Source organism: Crocodylus siamensis, chromosome 5 (assembly GCF_052110815.1).
Source record: "Crocodylus siamensis isolate JL-2025a chromosome 5, ASM5211081v1, whole genome shotgun sequence".
Taxonomy (NCBI): domain Eukaryota; kingdom Metazoa; phylum Chordata; order Crocodylia; family Crocodylidae; genus Crocodylus; species Crocodylus siamensis.
In genome coordinates, this window is record NC_143399.1 from 4,407,021 (window position 1) to 4,431,624 (window position 24,604).

Below are 24,604 nucleotides of genomic sequence, written 5' to 3' on the forward strand. Positions count from 1 at the left end.
TTAACTGAAGCCCAGCCTTGTGAGGGAGCTCCCTTAGAATAGAAGAACCCTATGTTGGGGAGGGAGAAGTTGCCATACAGAGCTACCAAGGACAGAGGGGCACCAGACCCACGGCCACATCCCCTGCAACTATACAATCTCACTACAGCGTATTTTATGTAGCTTAATTGGCTGACTGGGAGATTAAGTGGTGGACAGAGGTCAACATGGAATCATCATTATGTGGGTTTTCCCTTAAAGGGGTTCATCAGCGATCAGTCCAAAGCTATTCAACAATTCTATCAATGATGTGGAACTAAATCTAAAATCCCCACTGAGGAAATTGGCAGGTAGTGAATATGGCAGGGAGATAACTAGAGATCTAAGAGATCTATATTCTAAGAGAGAAGAAGTTCAACAATCCCTACAGAATGGGGATGTGTGAAGGAGTATCACAATCGGAGCCTTTCTGGGGTGGCTCCGCCCTCCTGTAATGGGCCAACTGCCTGCTTACTCACCTGCCATGCCTTGATCTTACTTGATTAGAAGATGGCTGTAATCAGTGGGAGGCTGCCCATTTTTTCCGTGCCCTGGTGACAGGGGGTGCTACCTGCGGCTCCTTTTCCTCCCCTACACCACAGCCCAAGCCTTGCAGATGGAGTTGACGTGGTTTGACCTGGGTCCTGTTATGTTCTGGCCCCCCTCTTTACTCCCGGGGCTCCTCGCTGCCCCCCCCCTCACCCCAGGGTTAGGGCCACTGCACCCCGCAAATGCTGCACCATCTCAGGTGCCAGGAACCCCCATGCTACTGGGGAGTCCCTATGAGGCCTCCTCCAACCCCTAACAGCCTCACCCAGTCCTCCGGTCAAAACAGTAAACATAAAACATAAAGCCCCCGGGCTACAACATAAAAACGAGACCGTCCGGTCAAACAAAATCACTCCCTACTACAGAGTGAGGGAGCAGGGGGGAAGGAGGGCTCCCCAACCCCAGCAGCGACCAGGGGATGCTCTCACTGCCAGAGCCCTCCCCTCTGTCTGTCCAAGCTGAGTCCCTACTCCCACAGCTGCTGGAGAGGGACTGCTCTCCTGGCCTCCTACCTGGGCTTAAGAAGGGATAAGCCCTGCCCCCTCCTGTCAGCTGGTTTAACCAGTTGCCCCAGCAACCAGCACCTGTGCAGCCCTGGTGACTGGCAGCTGAGCCTCCCCCTTTCTGCCACTAGTGTCTCCCCAGAGCAGTCTCCGCTCTCAGGCGCAGGGCACCTGAGTACACTGCGACAGGATGGTATCCTGGTGATCAGTGACCCTGGGAAAGATTTCAGAGTCATAGCAACTTAACACAACTTAACACACAGCAAGAACCAGTGGCTAGAAACTGAAACCAGAGAAAAATCAAAGGAGAGATTAGGCCCATTTTTTGTAAAAACATTGAATGGTAACCAATTGCTCAAGGAAAGTACAAACAAAGCTTTGGATTTTCTCTCTCAATGTCTTAAAAAAGGACTCTCTTCTAAAATGTATATTTTATTTAGCATGTGGATTTGAGCCAATTTTTAGACACTGCCTGATGTTCCCACTGCCTTTGGTTCCTTTCAGGGATGATCTTGAGAAGAGGACTTACACCATCACAAGCACTGAGAAGACCCTTTGCCTTTACCTGCTACTTGGACTCTGAATAGGCAATTCAGGCTCAATATCAAGAGCATATTTCTATGGTCGACATGTTGTCCATGATCTTCAAAGGTAATGACAATTTTTAAACTAGGCAGGCCAGGTCACAGGGGAATACATCATATGGACTGTCTCTGTGCTGATGAGGACCTACACTCATGCCCAGGAGAATTCTTTCATCCCTTGCATCTTCTGGGTTCAACAATTATAGTTCAGGCTCAAGCCTCTTTAAATTCACAGTGGGCAGATCTGTGTGAGATGCTTAGTGCACATTAGCCTAATAACACTGCATAGTTGTGTGGTGGTTAAAAACCATGCTAATAGCCTGCTGTGCAGTGTTATTAGGCTAATGCACAGTCCACATCACAAAATAACCATGTGCCAATGCTATTGCACAGTAACTCTAGTTACTGCTTATATAGTTTATTGTACTAAAGTAAATGCTCTGTAAGTAGGGCACATTAATGAATCTGTAGGCACACCCACTACATAAGAACAATTTTTTCTATGCCTCCTTCCATGTGGCCTCATATGTATTCTCTGAACTCATCTGCTAGGCCTCTCCTCTTCTCCATTTCTAGGTCCTCTGAAATCCCCATTTTTGCTGTCTCTCAACCTTACAGATTGACAGAGAGAATTTCTCTTGTTGCCTCCCTCTCTGCCTTCTGCCTCCTTGTCTGTCTGTCCTTGGGTAGTGAACTTCTCCTTTCTTGTATTGCTTAAAACCTGCTCACAGTGAGATTTTGTTGCCCAACAGCAGCATAGGTTATAGGGAGGAGAGATGGGTTAGTGGACCAAGCATTAGACAAGAAGTAAGGAAACCTGGCATCTAGTCCTGGTTCTGTCACTGACCTTGGATGAAACATTTAAGTTGTCTGTGCATTAGAAACAAATACAGGTACAATGCTGATGTTCAGCTAGTGTAAATCAATGTAGATAGCCTGACCTCAGCCAGCATTGTCACGGAGTCACAGAGGTGCCCCGTGATTGTGAGGGTGATTGGCAGAGCTGCCAATCACCCAGGCAGCTCAGGTGCCTGGTTGCCAGGGCAACCAAGTGGGTCACATGGCCGGAAGGGGGCAGGGCCAGGCCTTTATATATAGCTTAGGCCGGAGCCTGCCTCACAGTTCCCTTCTGGCTGCCGCAGGAGCAGGAGCTCTGTGGCTGAGCTGAGTGGCCTGGGCTAGTGGTTGCTACTTTACCACGCTAACCGGCTGCAATGATGCAGGGAACAAGATCGCCCTGATGGAAGGTAGGATTGAGAGCCCTGGCGGGGCTTGGAGTTATTGTTAGGCGTGTGGAGCCTCTGTTTATGTTGTAGCCAGAGGGCTTGAGTTTACATTATAGCTTACTCCGGAGGACCGGGTGAGGCTGTAGGGGAGCGAGGAGGCCTCACGGGAGCTCCCCCACAGCTTGGGGGTTCCTAGTGCCCAGTAGGGGCACAGTGCCAGGGGCAAGATTGTCGGTGCCAGGGAGGCATGGTATTGCGCCAGGGAGGTGCGGTGTGCGGGGTTACAGACCCCGGCCCATAAGGGCGGTGTTTGGCCCTGGGGCGGGGCAGCGACAAGGCGCGAGGCGCGCGGTGTCAGCCCTAGAGAGGGCAAGGCCCCGGGGTGGGGCAGAGACAGGGCGCGAGGCATGCGGTGTCAGCCCTAGAGAGGGCAAGGCCCCGGAGCGGGGCAGAGACAGGGCGCGAGGTGCGCGGTGTCAACCCAGAGAGGGCAAGGCCCCAGAGGGGGCAAGGCCCAGAAGGGTGAAGTAGCCAGGGATAGCGAGCCGGCCCAAGGGCGCCGAGGCTAGGGCGGCGAGAGCGAGCCAGGCCCAAGGTGGAGCCGGCGATTAGCCAGGCGCCGGTGAGAACCTGGACCAAGGGGGTGCCGGTGTTAGGCGGCGCTAGGGAACTGGACCCAGGAGGCGCCAGCGAGTAGCTGGGCGCCAGCGAGATAGGCCCAGGGTGCTGGGAAGGGTCTAGAGATTGGAGCCCGATCCAAGGAGGCGCCAGGTGGGCGAGGAGCCCCGGGACCCGAGGGAGAGAACAAGGGCACCCGAGGGGCGAGGGACTACACAAACGTCCCCCAGAACAGCTGCGAGGCTTGGGGCGTGCTGAGGGGGAGGTTTGGAGGCACGCATAGCCCTTAAGGCGGGACGCATATCAAAACCCCATTCTGGATTAGGGACAGGACACCAATACCGTCCATTAGGGAACTGGCAGCCTCCACATTATATATATTAACCATCAAAGTCGTGGCGGGCGAGATTCTGAGGGTGCTACGTCACCCTAACGTGACAGTAGGGGGCGCTAGGGGGTTCACGGCCGCCCCTAGCCGCCGCTCCCTCACAAGCATGAACTAGCATAGCTTCATTGACTTCAGGCTGTCTGTAGTGCAACTGGAAAGAGCAATCAGCAGTGTTGGCACTGGATTTATGACTCAGTCCTGATACTTTGTTCCAAGCGGACTCAGACTGACCATGACTTCTTCCATTCAATAACAGGTAAATTTTATTGACACACAGTGATAGCACATAAGAATAATACAGGCAAGCAAACAAAATACCCCCCCGATCCTATGCATCTACCAGTGCCCAAGGCTTCACAAGGAGAAAGGTATGCCTGACCAGTATGCAAGCTCCAGGCTGTAGTTCTTTGCTTGAAGGATGTCAATCATCTTGGAGGTTGAGGGCTGATGCCCATTCCTGCCAATGGAGTGAGCGAGATGGGCTGGTGGTGCGCTCTCTGCCTATGGTGGCCTTGGGATCACCCCTGCTCTGAAAATCCCTCTTCTTGTATGCTTTTCCTCCTGAAGGTGCTTCATTTCTGGGTACCATTGATTGGTTTACCTGTGGTTGTTATACTGCCCAGATTCTGTTTCATAGTTTTCATAGATTTCATAGGCATTAGGGCTGGAAGGGACCTCGGGAGATCATCGAGTCAAGCCCCCTGCCCAAAGGGCAGGAAGTCAGCTGGGGTCATAGGATCCCAGCAAGATAAGCATCCAATTTACTCTTGAAGGTGTTCAATGTAGGCGCTTGAACCACCTCCGCTGGCAGACTGTTCCAGACCTTGGGGGCTCGGACAGGAAAGAAAATCTTCCTTATGTCCAGCCTGAAACGGTCTTGCAGGAGTTTGTGACCGTTCGACCTCGTCATCCCTTGGGGCACTCTGGTGAACAAACGTTCCCCCAGATCTTGGTGGTCACCCCTGATAAACTTATAGGTGGCCACCAGATCACCCCTGAGCCTACGCTTTTCCAGGCTAAAGAGTCCCATGGCTTTCAGCCTGTTCTGCTAGCATGTTCCTTTGTTTCTCAGACATATCACATGCACACATCTTAATTTGGTCATTTACTGGTGTCTTAATTTAAGCATCCCCGGCCTCCTAATTTGATCATTTCACCAAAACCAAAAATCCCAGGGGCTTTGCAGCTGGTCGCTGTGACCTAAATGCCAAAGCTGCTCCATCTCTTGTTATGGTACACTGTTTGCATGTTTTCAGTCTGTCTGCTAGCTTCAGACATTGTGTCTGCTAAAAGGCTGAGAATGTGAAAAATTGTCACAAACAGACTTTTAGAAAACAATTAACCCTTGCTGTTCCCCTAGATCATTTTAATGCAATATCTACTCTGGTTACAAGCCAATTTTTAAAAGCAAATCTCTAAACATAATTTTCTATCCATTCAACAGCATCTAACAATATTTTAGAGACATGTTCTTTTGCCGCATGCATTTTCAAGGGAGGAAAAACCAGGCAACAATTTTGTTTACAGTTGTACTTTAACCTGCAGTGGAATCATCAAAGGTAATTAAACTGTGTACATATTCCTAATTATTGCTGTACTGGAGAGACTACCATTCAATAGAGCATCCCAAGCTACAGGCATGAAACAACACACTTGATTAATAATCTTTGGTTACACAATCCAAACATGATCATAGCAGAGATGAAGAGTCAATGCAGAGATAACTTCCTATGATTATGTGATTCCTTGGAGATAGAGATGCTACTTAAATTGCCAATTGCTCAAATCACGGTTTGGGCACACCATTTATACAAACACACACAAATCATCATACACATCATTACACACAGGCGTTCATATAGACAAAACAACCATTCCATCCACACATACACCAGATATAGTTACCAGTAATAGTTGCTCAGTATCAGCCCAGGGTGGCCAGTGCGGGATTTCTGAGTAGATGATGATGATTTGAAGCTAGCAGATTTGAAGATAACAGCTGGAGCGGGGTGAACGGATGCATCTGTGCTCCAATGAAACAGGAGTAGAGAAAGAGACTCGCCGAACTTAGCATTTTCAAAGTGTTCTTTTATAGAGATTGGCATCTTTTGTTTCAGTGCTTGGGGGGGTTTCCATACCCAGCTTCTGTTTTTGTGGTTGTTCTTCTTTTGTCTTCAGCTTATCTTAGCCATGGAGTGTTCTTGCTGCCCGTCTGGCAGGATGCGTGCATTCCTTTTTCCTCACTATCTTCTTTGTGCCCTAGGCCTAAAAGGGATTCTTCAGCCATTTATTAATTAGATTACTGACTGGTAACTTACATTTGGTGCCTTGTTGCTTACATAAACAGTTAAAACTTCTTCTCCTGTCTCTATGCCATTCTCTCACCATTCACCCTTTTACACACACTCATACATAAAGGCGTTGCAGAGTTCATTCACTTATGTCAAGCAGAAGGATACAAAATGGAGTTTTCAAGCTGCTTACAGAACAAGACTAACATGGTTACATTTCACTATTATTATACTCTATGTTAACATCAGCTACATTAGTTCAGTTCATACTACTGAGACGTGGAACAGATGAGAGAGGTTGGTGTTTTCCTGAGTTATTGGTAGTCAACAATTCCGTGTTCTGTCTGGCCCTACATTAAACCGTGCTATGTTGTGTCATGTCAGGGTTGACCATGTAGTTTTACAAAGAGTTTAGATAATAGATTTGGATAAGGTGGTTTGGATAGGGATGATCTAGATGACCTTGGGGGTCCCTTCAAGCCCTACTTCTCTTCTCTATGAATCTACATTGGTCTCACATACTTCATTTTTGGAATGGGGCTTCCTCCATTCTTTATCTTGACTTCCAGACTTCTCTTCTTTTGGGGCTTCATGCACCCTGACACCAAATTAGCTGAGATAAACCTCCTGCAAGTACCACTGTGTATCAAGTTCACTAGTGAAAACACATGGGAGGCTGTTCACAGTAGTTTCTCCTTGGCTCCTGAACTTGTCCAGGCTCATACTCTGACAGATCATGAAAGGGAACATCTCCTGGAAATGCTATAAGACCTTTCTATATGGGCAGGCCTTCAGTAGGTGGACTTAAGTTTTAGGGCACTGTCAGGGAGTTTATTCTAACACATAATGCATGAAGTGGCAGGATCTCCATCCTTGGAGGTTTTTAAGGCCCAGCTTGACAAAGCCTTGGCTGGGATTATCTAGTTGGGAATGATCCTGCTTTGAGCAGGGGGTTGGTCTAGATGACCTCCTGAGGTCCCTCCCAATCCTAATTTCCTATCATTCTAAATTGAGACTGGATATTAGGAAAAACTTTCTTACTAGGAGGACGGTGAAGCTTTGGAATGGGTTACCCAGAGAGGTTGTGGAGTCTCCATCTTTGGAGGTTTTTAAGGCCTGGCTTGACAAAGCCTTGGCTGGGGTGACCCTGCTTTGAGCAGGGGGTTGGACTAGATGTGACCTCCTGAGGTCACTCCTAACCCTAATTTTTTTATGATTCTTTTAGTGCAGGTTCACTGGAAGACCTTGCCTACAGAACTGGGAATGTTAAGGTACAGCTCAATGTGCACAGGTCTTGTTAAATGAGATGCTCAGCAGCTTCCGCAACCAGGACAATGTGTCCTACCTTTTCTAGCACCAGTAAGGGTGTAGTACTGGGAAGGTTGCATGATTGATTCTGCTGATGAGGTCAATCTGGGTGGCTAAGCTTCAAGTGTCATAACTGAATGAACCCACCCATAAACTGATTGAACTGGTACAGCGAATTCCTAAATCACTTCCCCACCTCCACCTACTTAGGTCTGTCTCTTAGGCTGTGACCTCTTTAGGGTAGAGACTCTTCTTTCTGTTTGGAAGCAGCCTAGCACAAAGTAGTTTTTCTTGCATTTCAACACAATAAGCCATTGTGGAGATGGCATGGTCTTGTGGATGGTAAATCAGAAGGGATGGGATCTATTCTGGGCTCTGCTGTCTGCTCTCTTTACCTCTTTATGCCTCTGGTTTTCCTCTTAAACTTTCTCTATCTTGCCTGTTTAGATTGCAGATTCTCTGTGGAGTAACTGCCCTTTATGGTGTGCACGTGCAGCCCCTAATCATATTGGGGGCATGTTGGAACCAGGATATGTTGAATCAGACTGGCTGCTGGTGGAGGGATGGAGTCATGGATTGGGCACTTGGCATGGACTCAAGTTTCTGTAGTCTATTCCCTACTCCAGGCTGGACCTGTTGTGTGTCCTTGGGGATTTAGTCTATTCTGTACCTTATCCACCTATTTGTAAAAGATCCATTTGCTCAGCTACTCCCATGTGGGCAGTAATGGGAGCCAGGCAGCCTGAAACTTCCATTTCCACTGCCCTGATCAGAAATCAGGATTTACTCAAGAAAGATTTCAACGTCTACACTTTCCACTAGACCATCTTCCTGGTATGTGGCATGCAATAAGCCCCCTGAAAAAAAACTCCCAGCCACCTGTACTGGGGAGTTTATCAGAAACAACTACAGGTATAGAGCCAATGCTCAGACAGAGAAAATCAGCCTCCAGGTTGGTCAAACTGGATCAGTTTACATTGAAAGAGAACAGACTCTGTGGTGTAAGTGGAGACAGCCATCAGCCAAAGGATATTTTTCATGCCGGAGTCACAATGAAACAATAGACCCTTTTGCAACGGGCATTGCCAAAGGAAAAGCTTCCTTAGCAACAGCTGAGACTTAGGTTTGCAGCTCTTCAGAGCTCCCCAGCTCCCTTGCTCCATGGGCTACTCCATAAGCATGGCTAGCTTCTCAGTGCCCTAGGCTGTCCCATTCTCACATCATTTAGGATGCAAAGCGTTGAAATGCACAAACACACAGCATTTCTCATTGGAACAAATCTTCAGTTTCCACCTCACTCTATCAACTGGTTGGGTGGGCTCACTCTGCATCCAATAGCAGTGGCATCTCTTTGCACTGCCCTCTCTTGTGCCCTGCTTCACATACAATCATAGAGAAGTCAGGCTGGAAGGGACCCCCAGAGGTCATCTGGTCCAACCCCCTAGATCCTGAGGCAGGATCATCCCTATCCAAACCATCCTATTCAAATCCATTGTCTAACTTAGCAAAAACTGCAGTCAACCTGGACACAACACCAGACATCACACCTGAACCTGCCTCAGGTAAAGCAGGAGGACCACAGAAGCCAAAGTCTTGCTTCTGGAAAGGTTGTTAACATATGCTCAAAAGAAGGCCATGCCCCCTACTACAAAGGAAAGCAAAAATCCCCACAGTCCATATCAATATGACAAGGTAAATCTGGAGTCAGTCTGATCCTGAGCAGAGGGGCAAGACCCTCTTAGCCAGGAATTTGCAGGTTTAAATTTCAACAGGAGCACTGACACACCCCAGTCAAAATCTTAACCTTGGCGGATCTAACACCTCTGAGGAAGGCTAAAAAAAATGGGGAATGGCAAAGACAAGTTTGTCCTGAAAGAACTAATTCTTTCTTCTTTCTGCTCAGGAACTGCATCTGGCAGCAGTTCATCATGAACGAGAGGGAAGTGACTCTTGCCTCAACCCGGCTCCACTTGAAACTCTCACTTCATCTGGCCACATCCACCTCAAGATGCTCTGCTTATCCTATGGTCCAAGAACAGGACTGATCTGTACATGAAGAACTTTCACTGATCAATGTCCCACTCTTGTTCTGGCAATTTCTGTAACTTCTTCTGAATACTGTTGGCATAAATACTGTTGTATGGGAACTGGGACTTGATTTTGTGAGTGATTCCATTTTCCATGAAAATAAAAACAATTTTGAAATTTGACTGCAAAAAATCTTAGATCATTTGTTCCAGTTTGACATTAAATGAAAGCTGAAGCAAAATGCGTTTTGTTTTGTTGCAAAGAATAATCACACTTCCACGCCAATAATGTTTAAATGATTTGCTTGATAAGGCTTTAACATAGTTTGACTTTTCATTTTGTCGTCACATTTAAAATATCATGTTTAAATGTTTGAAGTAATGTGGTCTGCTATATTATACAAACTAATGGCTATGCAATTACTTCAGCCAATCATGGAAGACTCTTGGATGAATCTTATGAAGTCCACCTGATCTGGATTTCCCTCTCAAGCAGCCCCTTACTTTGACAGCACAAGTCAGCTTGCAAGATAGCTCAAATTTCTGAAACCTCAGTTGTTGCCAATTTCTGCCATGCTTTCCTGGCCCACAGCTCTCTAGAGGTCTTTCTAAGAGTGTGCCATACTTGGAGATGGCCCCACTATTGCAATCAGTTTGGTCATAATTGGCATGAAACCACAACCTGCTCCTTATTTGTAACAAAGACTAGCAGGGCTGAGGGATGCACTATAACTTTTGACATTGACAGTTGACTAATATCTTCATGCCAGATGCTCTCCACAGCCAGGTTTCCATTCCATGGGAAGAGCCACAACGAACACTCAAACCTCAGATTTCACGCTGACATTGTCACTAGCTTAGTGATGTGGAGAAGCTGCTTTTTCAAGGTTGATCCAACATTTACTTCTTCGTCTTATAGAATCATAGAGAGTGAGGGTTGGAAGGGACCTCGAGGTCACATCTAGTCCACCCCCTTATCTGTCTGGGGAGCCTTCTGCTAGTAATCAGCTCCCCAGACAGATAACCCATTAACCAGTTCAACATCACTAACATTTACATGCTCCATCATCAAATCTATTACTTCTGTTTTACAGCAGACATGCATGAATTGGATTTGAGCACCCTAGTTCTGAAGCCCCCCAGTGCTCTACAATTTTTTGCAGCATTTTTTTCAGCTTCAATTCAGGCTGCCTGACAGTTCCTCCAAGCAGGGCAACATAATTCAAGATCCTCCAATGAAGATTCTTTAAACTCTGCTCTATCTACTTTGGCCTCAGTCAGGCTTGTCATCAGATAGTTGGTTGGAACATTGAGTAATGTTGAGAAAATAGATCCCTGACATGCAGTTGACTTTTCTGAAAAATAGCGTGGTCAGTCACCATGTTATCATGGTACAAGTGTGTTAGCACTACCGGTTGCGTTAAAAGCTAAGTCCCCAGGAAGAGGAATGGAATCGCTGATGTGTAAAGTCTTTGCATACAGTCTTATCTTTTGGTTGTCATAGGGGTCTCTTTCCCATTACGTCCCACCGAGCACATACAACCGGGATTGTAGATTGACCTACTCGGAAACCACAGTGGTTGTCTCATTTCAGGACGAAGTGCATCTGGCTCGCTCATTTCAGGCAACAGACAGGATTTCACTTGGCATAGCATTATTACATTACTGGATGATGATGATGGTGTTATTATTTCCCTGGGACCAACAACTGCACTGTCATGCCACACTAATGGGTCCAGATTCTACATGCTGGTCCCAACTCCCTATAAAGCAGGAAGTTTGGGGAGTGGCTTGGTAAGCCATCCCTGTAACACAGCTTCTTGTACAATTAAGAGGAGAAAGCAGACCTCTTCAACCAATTCTTCACCTCTGTTTTCTTGTGCAGGGACCGGAACTTCCCCACTGTGATGCAAGACAGACTTGAGGGGAATGCCTCCAGACCTCAGGTTGGGGAGAAACAGGTTAGAGAGCTTCTGGAGGGGCTGGACGTGTTCAAATCAGTGGGTCCAGATGCTTTCCACCCCGGGGTGTTGAGGGAGCTAGCAGGGGTTATTGCAGGGCCCTTGGTATGGCTTTACGAGCGCTCGTGGTGCTCAGGCCAGGTGCCAGATGATTGGAAGATAGCCAACGTGGTCCCCATCTTTAAAAAAGGGAGGAGGGAGGACCTGGGCAACTATAGGCCCATCAGTCTTACCTCAATCCTAGGGAAACTCTTTGAGAAGATCATCAAGAAGCACATCTGTGATGGGCCGGCTTCAGGGATGATGCTCAAGGGCAACCAGCACGGTTTCATTAGGGGCAGGTCATGTCAGACCAACCTGGTTGCCTTTTATGATCAGGTCACAAAAGCATTGAATGCAGGTGTCGCCGCGGACGTCATCCTTCTGGACTTCAGCAAGGCCTTTGACACCGTCTCCCACCCCATCCTCATTAAAAAACTAGGTGACTGTGGCATTGATGCCTACACAGTCAGATGGATTGCAGATTGGCTCAAGGGTTGTACTCAGAGGGCGGTGGTGGACAGATCATATTTGACCTGGGGGGAAGTGGGAGCGGAGTCCCCCAGGGCTCGGTCCTTGGGCCCGCACTGTTCAATCTCTTTATCAGCGATTTGGACGACAGGGTGAAAAGCAATCTGTTTAAGTTCGCTGATGATACCAAAATTTGGGGTGAGGTGAGCACGCTAGTAGGGAGGGAAAGACTGCAGCAAGATCTGGATAGGTTACAGGGGTGGGCTAACATAGACAGGATGCGTTTCAATACTGACAAGTGCAGGGTGCTGCACATGGGCAGTAGTAACCAGCAGCACACTTATAGAATGGGAAACTCCCTTCTTGAGAGCATGGAGGCAAAAAGGGATCTTGGAGTCATGATCGACTCCAAGATGAACATGGGCCGACAGCGTGAGTTCATGGCTGGCAGGGCTAACCAGACCTTGTCGTGCATCCACAGGTGCATCTCAAGTAGAGCCAAGGAGGTGGTCCTCCCCCTCTATGCAACACGTTGAGGGGTCAGGCCGCAGCTGGAGTCCTGTGTCCAGTTCTGTGCACCCCACTTCAGGAGGGATGTGGACAGCATGGACAGGGTCCAGAGGAGGCCACCCACATGATCTGGGGACAGCAGGGCAGGCCTTACAAGGAAAGACTGTGGGACCTAAACCTGTTCAGCCTTCACAAGTGAAGGCTGAGGGGGGACCTGGTGACCATCTATAAACTCACTAGGGGGGACCAGAAGGGTTTGGGAGAGACCTTGTTTCCCTAGCCCCCCCCCCCCCCCCCGACATAACACGGAATAACGGCCACAAGTTGTTGGAGAGGAGGTTTAGATTAGACATCTGCAAGAACTACTTCACGGTCAGGGCGGCTAGGAGCTGGAACCAACTTCCAAGGGAAGTGGTGCTGGCTCCTGCCCTGGGGGGCTTTAAGAGGAGGCTTGATGGCTGGTGTCATCTGAGCACAGTTTTTCTCCTGCCCTGGCAGGGGGTCAGTCTTGAAGATCTACAAGGTCCCTTCCAATCCCACTTCAATTACCACGGCACTGAAATGAGGAGCAACTCTGTCCATTTAACCCCTTCAGTACAGTCAGGGCAGTGTGACTCTCCAACCTAAACAAAGCTTAAGTCACTGTCAAGCAAACCCACATCTCTAACACTCAACAAGCAGTGGCATCACAGTGAGAAATCAGTTTTGTCCCTTAGAATTTAGTCCAATGGGAACCCCACCAGCAACTTGCATCAAGAAAGCAAACCAAGAATTCACTGTGATACACACATTATACAGAGATACAGACAGGTGACATACTAGTCCATTGGTGGCCTTGAAATTCTAGGGTGGTCCAAATTTGCAGCTTGATGCATAGAGTGGTTCTGAATGGAGTTGCTCATGGGATTCACTATTTAGCAAATCTTCTACCTTTCCTGAAGTATCACTTGTACCTGCTGATTTCAACTGGTCTTCAAATTCTTTATCAAACCTTTCTAGGTGTTAAAAACCCAAAGTACTTGCTACCCACTGGCCAAAACCTCCTGCTTCCCTCACCCCAACACATATAAGGATTCAGTAATGTGTTGTCAGATCCATTCACTGCCATGCTTCCAAGGGATGAATGAAATACACTTCAGATTATGAAGGGTCAGATCACCATATTTGGGGTCAGGAATGAGTTTTACCCCCTGCTGAGATTGGTATGGAGGGTGGGGATTTTTGCCTTCCTCTGTAGTTGGCATCTGGCCCTGTACCTGGGATCTCTTGAGTGCGTATTTAGCAACCTTTTACAGAAGCAGGATGTTGACTGCCATGGTCCCCCTGCTGTCCCTGCGGCAGGTTCAGGTGTTACGTCTTGTGTTGTGTCAAGGTTGACGGTAGTTTTATGAAGAGGTTAGATTATGGATTTGTATGGGATGGTTTGGATAAAGATGATCCTACCGCAGGATCTAAGGGGTTGGATTGGATGACCTCTGGAGTTCCCTTCCAGCCCAACTTCTTCATGCTCTCTCTTGCTATTTCTACTTTATAGAATCAAGTCCTGACCATGTCATGCAATCATATTCAAATAGTTTAAGAAAGTCCCTTAGGGGGGAAAAATGAACTGGAGCTTTCACAGAATCTGTGCATCAGTTTGCAGCCAGCTGGATCTCAGCCTGCCGAGTCCTGCCTTAAAGCAGTGCTGATCCCCACCTCCTACGACTCTGCTGCTAATCAGATGATCTAGTCTACCGGCTTTGATGTGCCATGGAGAGCAATCTAAACATAGGTGGGGGCAGCATTTTCGCCCATTGTTGAAGATCTGTTTCCATCTTGAGGCAGAGACCCCCTTACGCATCCCCTTACCTGCGTATCTAGACAAAGATTTGTAGGTTATATAACTATGCCTCCGGTTTGGAAGCGGCATCTGACAGAGGTAGGAGTCCCACCAGTTGAGCATTGGGTACCAGGGTGATTCTTTCTTGCTCTTTGACTGCTTTCTTTCAGCAATTCCAAAATCACACTTGGAAAAGTACCAAGAAGGCTCAAGTCCCTATTATCAGGCAGGAGAAATAGGAGCATGCCAGATCTTATACGAAGGTACAAAGAGAGTTCAAGAGATCTTAAGAGGGGTGGAGCTTGTTTATTCAGTGCTAGTCCCTGACAGGAGCAGCCTGAGATCTTTCTGGGAGACAGCCATGAGTTCCTCTTGGTCCTGGCTGTCCAGAGATGTCGTCAAGATTTTTGTTGTGGCTGCAGCGTTTTTCCTGACCTATGGTCTCATGAAAGCAGTCGAGCTGTACCGGAGAAGGCAGGAGCTACTGCAGGTCTTAAAGAACTTCCCTGGCCCTCCACCCCACTGGCTGTACGGCCACCTCAAATTGGTAAGCTATTCCATGTTCTTTGTCTGTGAGCATGTGTGCAACCATAGATCAAATTTTGCTTTCTCAGCTATGGTCAACAGGCAGAGCAAGGGATGTGCACTTGTTTCTTTTTTCTGTATGCCTCTGTCTACACAGAATGACAGAAAATGAGGGTGGGAAGGGACCTCAGGAGGTCACATCTAGTCCAACCCCCTGCTCCAAGCAGCAACGTAAGTCAGTTGTCATTATGGCACAGCTGTTAGGAGAGGTGACAGGTGATAAACACACACTGCTATATTATCAAGAAATCAAGATTATCATGGCCATCAAAAAAATGTCATGCCAAAATGGGTTGACAAAGGTACAGCTGCAAAGACTATTTTGCCTGTTTCTGAGATGCGATCACACAGCTCTGAACAGCGAGAGCAGTCCCGTACGTTTTGAAAAGTCTCCTAGCATTTGTCACCATATATTTCAGCACCAGGTTGTCCTACATACCTCAGGGATCACTGATTTCTGGAAGACAGAATATAATTCTGGTTCCTAGGAGACAGGAAGGAGTGTATTTGGGCAGTCATTCTCTAGCATAGTAGGAACATTAGGAAAAGTCACTAGTCAGCAAAGCTGATGCATCCCTCAATATTGAAAGACAATTTCAATTCAAAGTTTACAGAACAGCTCAGCTGTGCTAATTTATACCATCCTCCTCAGATCCTGCAGATTCCTCCAACATGCCTGGGTTTCAGATGGTTTCACCCCTTGCCCTTGCGCCTGTGCTTTGATTTCTAGCTCCAATCCAAAAGGCATCTTGCTGTAGCTCTCTCATGCCTTGCAGGAGCTGCTCTAGCCTTTAGCCTGGCTTGGCTTTATGTGCAACCAGTCCTTTTATTATCCTTTGGTTCTCTGTCGTCTGCTAATACCTGCCCATAAAAAGCCAGACTGAACCTCCTAGAGCCAGAAGAGGAGCATGGAACTGATCCACAGACTGGATCAGACCCCATGTGCCAGGATTGGGTCCTGGAGCCCCCATGCCACTCATGCATGCTGGGATCAGGCCCCACACCACCCTGTGCACCCAACTTCATGTGCAAGGCCACAGAGTGTGAGGAGCTCCCTAGATATGGCCCACGGGCCAGCAGCTGATCACCCCTGTCTTATCGAGAAGTCTCCACAAACCAAGGTTATGAATGAGAATCCCTTCAAGTGGCTTCACCAAGTTTTCCATAGTCTATATAGACCCTGGTCCTGCTCTCTTTTTTAAGTGCCCCCTTATTGAAAGCTCCTTTCTTGATACCATGTAAGGTATCATTCCTTCAGCAGTAAACAGCAGCAATCTAGTCATACTGGGCAAAATCAACCCACTAAATCTCATGCTGGGCAAGAGTAGGACAGCTGATATCTGAGCTGGATTAGCACTTCTACTGGCTCCCAACCATACCGTTTATGCAGGGAGGTCATCTTCACCTCTTCCACCTTGTCATGTTCATCTGCCCCACAAGTTGCTCACTCTGCTACTCTGCCCCGTCTGTTTAGTACTGACTTCTTGATAGAAACATTCAGGAAAAAAAAGGACAGGACAATAGTTCAATGACCTGAGATACACAATAAACCCTTGCTGGAAAGCTCCCAACAGGTGTGGCTAGCATAATAGTTTCTGCTTTGGGAGACAGAATGTCTGCATTGCTGCAAACCAAACCCTACATATCATTAACACTCTTTAAACCAGAGCTTTAAAGGGATTTTCTAGAGATGAAAGTGTGGGGTCTCTCCCCTGGAATTTATTTCACAGCTATTAGCCATAATGAAATCCAAATCAATTCACTAAGTAATTCTCTCTGTTGCCTAAACGTTCTCCTTGTATTTTAGGGAGCCAACCTTTATACCTAATTTTCCCCATTTTTAGGTGTGTTTACACTACCTAGTCACTGTCTCCATTTGGGGACCATCTGTCTCCCCAACCTTACTTTAATATGGTTCAACTGCCTAAAGGCAAATAAAAATTGTGGTGCTAAGCCATTGAACTTCTCAGCTTTCTTCTTCACCTTGGTGTTCCTACTTTCCCAAAATGGGAGCGGGACTGGGAAGCTCTGTCCCACTCAGTCATGTATTGTACCAATATATCCTTTTTTTTTTATTCCACAGGGCCAAGATTTAATTAACTACTTTATTTTATTGCCTTACCTTTCTTTTCTTTTTTACAATCTACTTGTCATGTTCCTTTCACCATTCAGAAATGCCATGAACCAAGCTAGCACGGGTCTGAACTATGTAAACCACAAATATCCAATCCAAACACCTTGCCAACTACTCAGCCACAAAGCTGGAAGCTTGTTGCCAGGATATCTCCTCATCACTATTTTCATAGCTTTGAAGTTAGAGATGCCCAAGATCTATTCAACTGCTACACCCATCCATACACAAACCGGGCTACAAAAACCCAGACTTGCAGACAAAAACCCAGACAAAGCAGTATAGGTGAGAGTAAGCCCTTTCATGAAAGAAGTTGGCTGCTACCATGTGTGTTACTGGAGGAAGTTTTGACAAAGAAAGAAAGCTCGTGGCTTTGTAAGCTATGGTCACAGGCTGGTAGGGATGAGGGCAGGTGAGCAACTTCAGAGAAGATGCTGAAAGTAAAGATACTGCTTCAAGATCTTACCAGAAGCAGCTCTTTTTAAATGAAGCTCTCTGCTTTTGCAGAGATGGCTCCTTTCCTTCCAGCCTAGCATGCAACCCTGTCTGCTATAAAAAAATACTCAGCAACCTCTTTGGATTTGGGAAGCATATCCTATTTTTGGTGGCATAGGTTGGTGTGCATGATTATGTCATAGCCAGAGTCCACATTATTATACTTAACTTCGATTAGATGGTTCTTCATTAGTATGACAAAAACAGTGTCCATATCTTTATCTTTGTGTGGTTTGGCATTTTTGTCAATTCAGGAGCTCTTGGCCAGCAGAGACGTTACCAGGGATCACCACATGGAAGGGGCTCTTGTCGATTCCTGATTAAGGGGTGGTGTGCGTGGAAGAAATCAAACTTTGTGTTGTGGTTGAATCAGAACCGACAGAGCCAGCTTTTTTTTATTGAGGGTTATACTGTGATCACAGGGAGGATTCCATACAGCAAGGGAAATCACCCACTTGTCTGTTTCAAAGGATTTCTCGGACTCTCTAAGTTTACAAGCATATTTATACTTAAGACAGAGAAAGAGAAAAAAATACAACCTTGGAGAAACAAAATGATAGTAAATCACACAGACATGCAGGCAGTTTACTTAAGGATTCCTTCATGCCTTGTTTTGTCTTGATATATTACCCTGTGCCACAGATGTTTTCTTTATCTCAGAACATGTAACGGAAATAAGCAGCATCAGCACTTCTGGTCTCTGTCTGTTTTTCTAGTCAAGTAGACTAGAAGCCCGACTAAATCTACTACTACATTCCCTTGTTTTTGTTTTTTTCTTTCTAACAACTTAGATATTTATAGCCATTAGCCTTTCAACTTCTAGTTTTTCTTTCTCTTTACTTTCTGCTATTTCAACATACAAATTATATACTTAATTTCTGATTAATGGACTATCCCGCATTTGCTTGGCAGCACAACTTAAGCAATATTGTACTATCATAAACACTAGGCATACTCCAATAAAAACAACAAAGTATATCAACAAACTATGAATGATGGTAGAGCCTAAGGAACTGAAAATAGTTGGAATTTGAGTTCTTGGTTTAGCTCTATCTGACTTATATGCAATTTAGCTGCTTCTTTTCAAATATGTTTACTTAAATCCTGGATTTCTTCTGAATTATCAGGAATATAAGTACAACATTATTTACCTATTAAAGCACAGACTCCTCCTTTGCTGGCTAGTGTATAATTTAACACAAGTCGATTTTGCAATGTCATTTGCCTTATTTCCTTCATTTCTGTATTTATTTTATCAAAACTATCAGCAGTAGTATTAGCAATCGTTTCCAGAGATGCTGCAAATTTCTTTATCTCAGACATAACTAAGCCTGCGCCATAGCTGGGGAATATTATACCCCAAAACCTTTGATTTTCTGTGATTTTGTGAACATTGCAAATTCTTCCTTTAGGTAAGTGAGATCTAATACTAAAGGCAGGATATGCTGCGGAGAGAGATAACATGTTCCTCTCCAATCGGAGAGAAGATTTTTATAGGTCTTATCTCCACACACAAAATAGTGACCAGCAAATGCAGTAAATCCACCTGTATTACAGTTCATCACTTTTTAATAATAACCTGAAAATCCTTTGATTAATGACATAACAGAAAGAATACCGGTGTTCCAGGAATCGTTGAATCATGCACCTTGGGTATTAAATTCTGCTTCACATTTACTGATTCCTACTGCAACATGAGATCCATTACAGGTCCAACAAAACTTTTCAGGGATGGCATACACTAATCATACATAGTTAGACCGGTTGCAACTTACTATTCAAATTTTCATGGGAATGAAACCTGGCAGAATGTAAGGGGCTAACATCTGAGTTGCATTCAAGAGCACTGGTATCATGGGTATTCCTCCAATAGAATAGATAGGGACATGACTACATATCCAACAACGAGAGACATTTAAATCTATCCCAATTTGATTAACTAAAGACAAGAACACATTTTCATGAAATGATCTTCTTTGTCGGTGCGGAAGTGTAGTTTGGTTTACACAGTTTCTTATGACTGATGAGTCAAGTTCATATAAGATGGCCCAAAAAGAAATACTGAGAACTACCCAAATCACAACTAACCAATTCCACCTCAGGAACCAGGAACTGCGTAGAGGCCTTTTTCCTGTCCCCAAAGGGCATAGTGGTGTCATTGGGGCACATCCTCTCCGCTCTGTAGTGGCAAATCCTCTTTGCCAGTAGGCGCTTGGCTCACTACTGGTCTTGAGCTCTCCTGCTGGCAGGCACTAGGCTCACTACCAGTCTGTGGAGGCTGATTACAAGATTGATATGGAGGAGACTCTGGGTCTAACGGGGCTGATGTTTTCTTACTGTGTGAAGCATGAATCCATGTCTGCAGTCCTTGACACTTTATTGAAGTGTTGGTGGTCAGGAGTACCTGGAATGGGCCTTTCCAGTGAGGTTCCAGTGATGACTTTCATGGATGGACTTCTACATGGACCCAGTCACCAGGCAGGATAGAATGGCATGGCTCATCTGGTTCTTTGGGGAGAGCTGCCTGTACCTGTGAATGAAAAGCCTTAACACACTCCATCAGTACCTTACTGTCCAGAATGGTATCATCAAGTGAATGTGTATCACAAAAGTGGGAGGCAACAGGTGGCAAGGCGGGGAGCTTTATGGGTCTTCCCATTAGAATTTCATGTGGGCTAAGCCCAGTCTTTCGGTTGGCAGTAGATCTCATACTCATAAGGGCTATGGGAAGTGCATCTGACTATTTTAGGTGAGTGTCAGCACAAATTTTGGCCAGTTTATTTTTCAGGATTCCATTTTGGCATTCCACTTGGCCCAAGGCCTGCGGATGGTATGGGCAATGAAAGCTCTGTTGGATCTGCAGGACTTTGCAGACTTCTTTCATTATCTGTCCAGTAAAATGAGTTCCTCTATCAGAGTTTAGGGATAAAGGAATACCAAACCTTGGAATAAAGTCTCTGAGCAACTTTTTGCTTACAGTGATGGTGTCAGCTTTTGCACATGGGTAGGCTTCTACCCATCCAGAAAACATACATACAATAACAAGAACATATTCATAAGAACAACATTTCTGCATTTGAATAAAATCTAATTGTAAATTTACAAATAGTCCCCAAGGTGGGGGATGTGCTTCCTTCTTTGTTTTTACAGGCTTTCCCACATTATGGGCTTGGCAAATTGGTTTGCTCCAATTTTTCCATCTGTGTCTCAACAGTACTGCCACACCCATCCTATCAAGCTTAACAGTTTCTATCATCCCCCCTTTGCTCACATGTGCCATGCCATGGTGTATGCAAGCAAGATGAGGAAGAAGGACCACTGGGGCAACCAGACGGCTGTCTGGGGAGCACCACAAATGGTCAGGCTGTAACAAACACTCAGTCAGTCTCCATGTATATTTTTCTGGTTCTGCAGTCTGATCTTGGAGGAGGGCAACATCGTGAAGACTTGCCAATAGAGACTGTTCAGTTGGAATAGACAAAAACACAGGCATTGGCAGCGGAATCTGCCAGAGCATTTCCACGTGTAACATCATTATAAGTTTTCTGGTGAGCGTGGCTTTTAATAATAGCAACAGCAGAAGGTAATTGTAAAGCATTCAACAAGGTATGAACCATTACTAATCTTGGCACCTCTTGAAGTGAGGAAACCTCTTTGTTTCCAAAGTTGACCATAATTGTGTACAATACCAAAAGCATAGTGAGAATCAGTATAAATATTAACAGAGGCATCAGAAGCCAGGGTGCAAGCCCTGGTGAGGGCCACAAGCTCGTCAACTTGAACTGAATACACATTAGGTAAGTGATGGCTTTTCTGTAACATCATATTGTGAACATACTGCATATCCTGCAAGAAGGGAACCTTTTGAGTTTCTTTGACGTGATCCATCAACATAGAATACTAGATCTGGGTTTTGCAAGGGGTTGTCCTTTAGATCAGTGCGGGGCATTGTTAGGTGAGCAGTAACAAAAATGCAATCATGGGGTTCACCATCTGAAGGGGTAGGTAACAGGGAAGCAGGGTTTAAAACAGGGCACCTAGTTAGGGTGACATTTCCAGCAGAGAGAAGCAAGATTTCATACTTAGTTAATCTAGCATTTGAAAGGTGTTGGGCTTTTGTTTTTAGTAAAAGGGCTGCTACAGCATGTGGGACAGCAACAGTAAGGGGAGAACCTAACACAAGGGTAGAGGAAAGTTCAACAGTGATAGTGGCTGCAGCTACAGCATGGAGACATGGAGGAAATCTGGCTGCAACTGGATCAAGAGCAGAGCTATAATAAGCACTGGGACGGTGCTTGTCTCCATGTGTCTGAGTAAGTACTGCAAGTGCAAATCTGTCATTTTCATGACAAAAAAGAATAAAAGGTTTAGTATAATCAGGAAGGCCTAAGGCAGGAGCTTGCAACAGAGCTTGTTTAATAGAGGCAAAAGTGGCTTCAGTCTCTGAAGTCCAGGGTAAAGGCTCAGGGGTTTTAACAAGAGTCAGATTTTGCAACGGCTTGACTATAGAGGCATAGCCAAGTATCCACTGGTGGCAGTAGCCAGCCATGCCTAGGAAGGTATGCATTTGGGACACAGTAGTTGGTCTAGGGATTTTAGGAATAGCTTCTATTCTGGAAGAGGAAAGCAGTCGTTCTCCAGCAGAAATATCATGACCTAGATAGTGGACACAAGGAAGACAAAGTTGTAGCTTTTCTTTAGATGCTTTATGGCCTTTTAGGGCAAGAGAGGTGAGGAAAGTTAAAGAATCAGTTTTACAGGCTTCAAGGGAGGTAGATGCCAAGAGCAAATCATCAACACATTGCACAAGCACAGACTTTTCTTTAAATATTATGTCATATAGGTCTTTCTTCAGAATTTGAGAAAAAAAGTAGGGGATTCAGTATAGCTCTGGGGCAATCGCGTTCAGGTATACTGAAGTCCTTGATAGGTAAATGCAAAGAGAAACTGGCTATCAGGGTGTATAGGAATAGAGAAAAATGCAGAACACAAGTCAACAACAGTAAAATAACAAGCATTAGGAGGAATACAGGACAACAGATAGTACCTGGATTTGGTACAACAGGAAAAATAGGTAAAACTGCAGAATTTACCCCACGGAGGTCTTCTACAAAGCAATAGGTATTCTTTCCAGGTTTTTTTTACAGGAAGAATAGACGTATTACATGAGCTCTTAGTCAGGAAATTATACCTTGCTTTAAAAGGGCAGTTATAACAGGGCGTATCCCTTCTTTGGCTTTTGGACGTAAAGGGTATTGAGCAACTTTGGGTAAAGGATTAGCTGGGTTTAATCTAATTTTTACAGGTTGGGCAGTATGGATTTGTCCTACTTCATTAGCATGCTGGGACCAGAGAAACAGAGGGACAGCCTGTATGATTTCTTCTTGCAACATAGAAAGATCAGGGAACTCAGGCTAAGGAGGTGAAGCTAGCTAAAGCGGCAAGTACAGCTATTTCATTATCACAGGGGACAACTAAATAAACACCATTAGGAGAGCAATAGATAGTACAGCCGAGTTTACAAAGCAAATCTCTGCCTGATAAATTAACAGGAGAACAAGGACTAAGGAGAAAGGCATGTTGATCAGAAACAGGACCAAGAGAAACATGTAATGGCTGGGAAACAGGATGAGGAACTATTTGATTTGAAATTCCTACAGCGTTTACAACAGCAGAGGAGAGAGGAATTATGGAAAATTTTTCAGCTGGAAGAGTAGAGTGGCTTGCACTGGTGTCTACTAAACATTTTGTAGAGATGCCATTTATCACACAGGAAATGAAGGAATCATCTTGATTAAGTGGAGAAGTGGGGCTGTGATGATGTTACTATTCCTCAGGCTGGCCTAAGGCTCCCTGATTCGGGACAGAGAATTGAGTGAGAGGAGGTGGTGGCGGGTTAAACGTCATCCCTGGCTGGCCAGGCTGGTGAGGACATTGAGCCTTCCAGTGTCCTGGTTGGCTACAATAATGCCAACTGTCAACTGAAAGCCTCCTCGTCCCATCCCACAACCACATCCCCTGCCTCTAAGCTGTCCTCGATGGAAACCTTGGCTTCTGCCCCTGCCTAAAGTCTGTAATTGTAACGACATTACCTTAGTTTCTGTGGAATCCTTTTTCTTTTCCTGGAAGGTTGTACAATGATTTGCAATGGTGATTAGTTCTGCAAGTGGCTTAGTCTGCCAACCTACAGCAATTGTGCACAACTGTTCCTGGATTTTAGAAGTCCGTGGACAAAAGCGGAAGCAACTGCTTTTGGGGCAGTTTCAGCTGCATTTTCAATAATATATAACCAGAATGTCTTTCAAATACTAGTTTCAAGCGGTCCATGTAGTCTTCTGGGGATTCTCCTTTATTTTGTTTACAGTTACATATTTTGGCCTAGTGAGTTTTCTTGGGGCAAATTTTAAGCACAGCCTCAAGGAGGTGTCTTCGGACATCTGCTAAGTGATCTCCTATTCTGGGGTCTTGAGTAGGCCAAGTAGCCTGTGCAATGAGGCGGTTGCAGACCTCAGGGGTCAGAACACTTCTCATTAATTAGTTCAAATCTGCCCATGTTGGATCATAACGTTGGATTACAGTTTCTAATTCATCTCTAAATTTCTGGGGTTCCTCTCTGATGTTGGGAAATTCTTTAACAAGTCTTAGATCTCCTGGGGTCCAGGGGACAGGGACTGTGATTGTAGTTTCCCCATTTGCACCTTGCCCTGGAAGTTCGTGTAAAGGGATAAGCTGAGCCTTTTTAGATTTTAAAGAAGGGGCTGGACCATACTGGGTACCAGACCTTAAACAAAAGGAGGGGGTTGAGATTTCAGGAGACAGATGCCATGCCTCCGGTGGACGTGGGCATGCCCCGGGGGCAGGTGACGGCTGTTGAGTGATAGTTTCCTGGTGAGGTGGGCTAATCCTGCCAGAAGAGTCTATTTGGTTACTTTGAACTTCTTTAGGTTCAGATTGTGCCTGGGCCTGATATGGGAGTGGCACATTAAGAAAATCTATTATATCTTCTGCAGATTCATTCTTAGTTATTTGTGGATAAAATTGTTTTGGTGCTGATGGTACTGTTGATGGGGGGGCCCCTTTT

At 45.7% G+C, this 24,604-nt stretch overlaps 1 protein-coding gene across 1 annotated transcript in view; it reads left to right on the top strand.

Annotated features, from left to right (window-relative positions):
• The first annotated feature begins 14,673 nt into the window (after positions 1-14,673).
• The window catches only part of LOC149863408 (cytochrome P450 4B1-like), a 38,536-nt gene continuing 28,605 nt past the window's right edge, over positions 14,674-24,604 (top strand). Inside the window, exon 1 of the mRNA XM_090048180.1 lies at positions 14,674-14,859. Coding sequence (XP_089904306.1) covers positions 14,674-14,859 — 186 coding nt within the window. The remainder of the gene's footprint in view (positions 14,860-24,604) is intronic.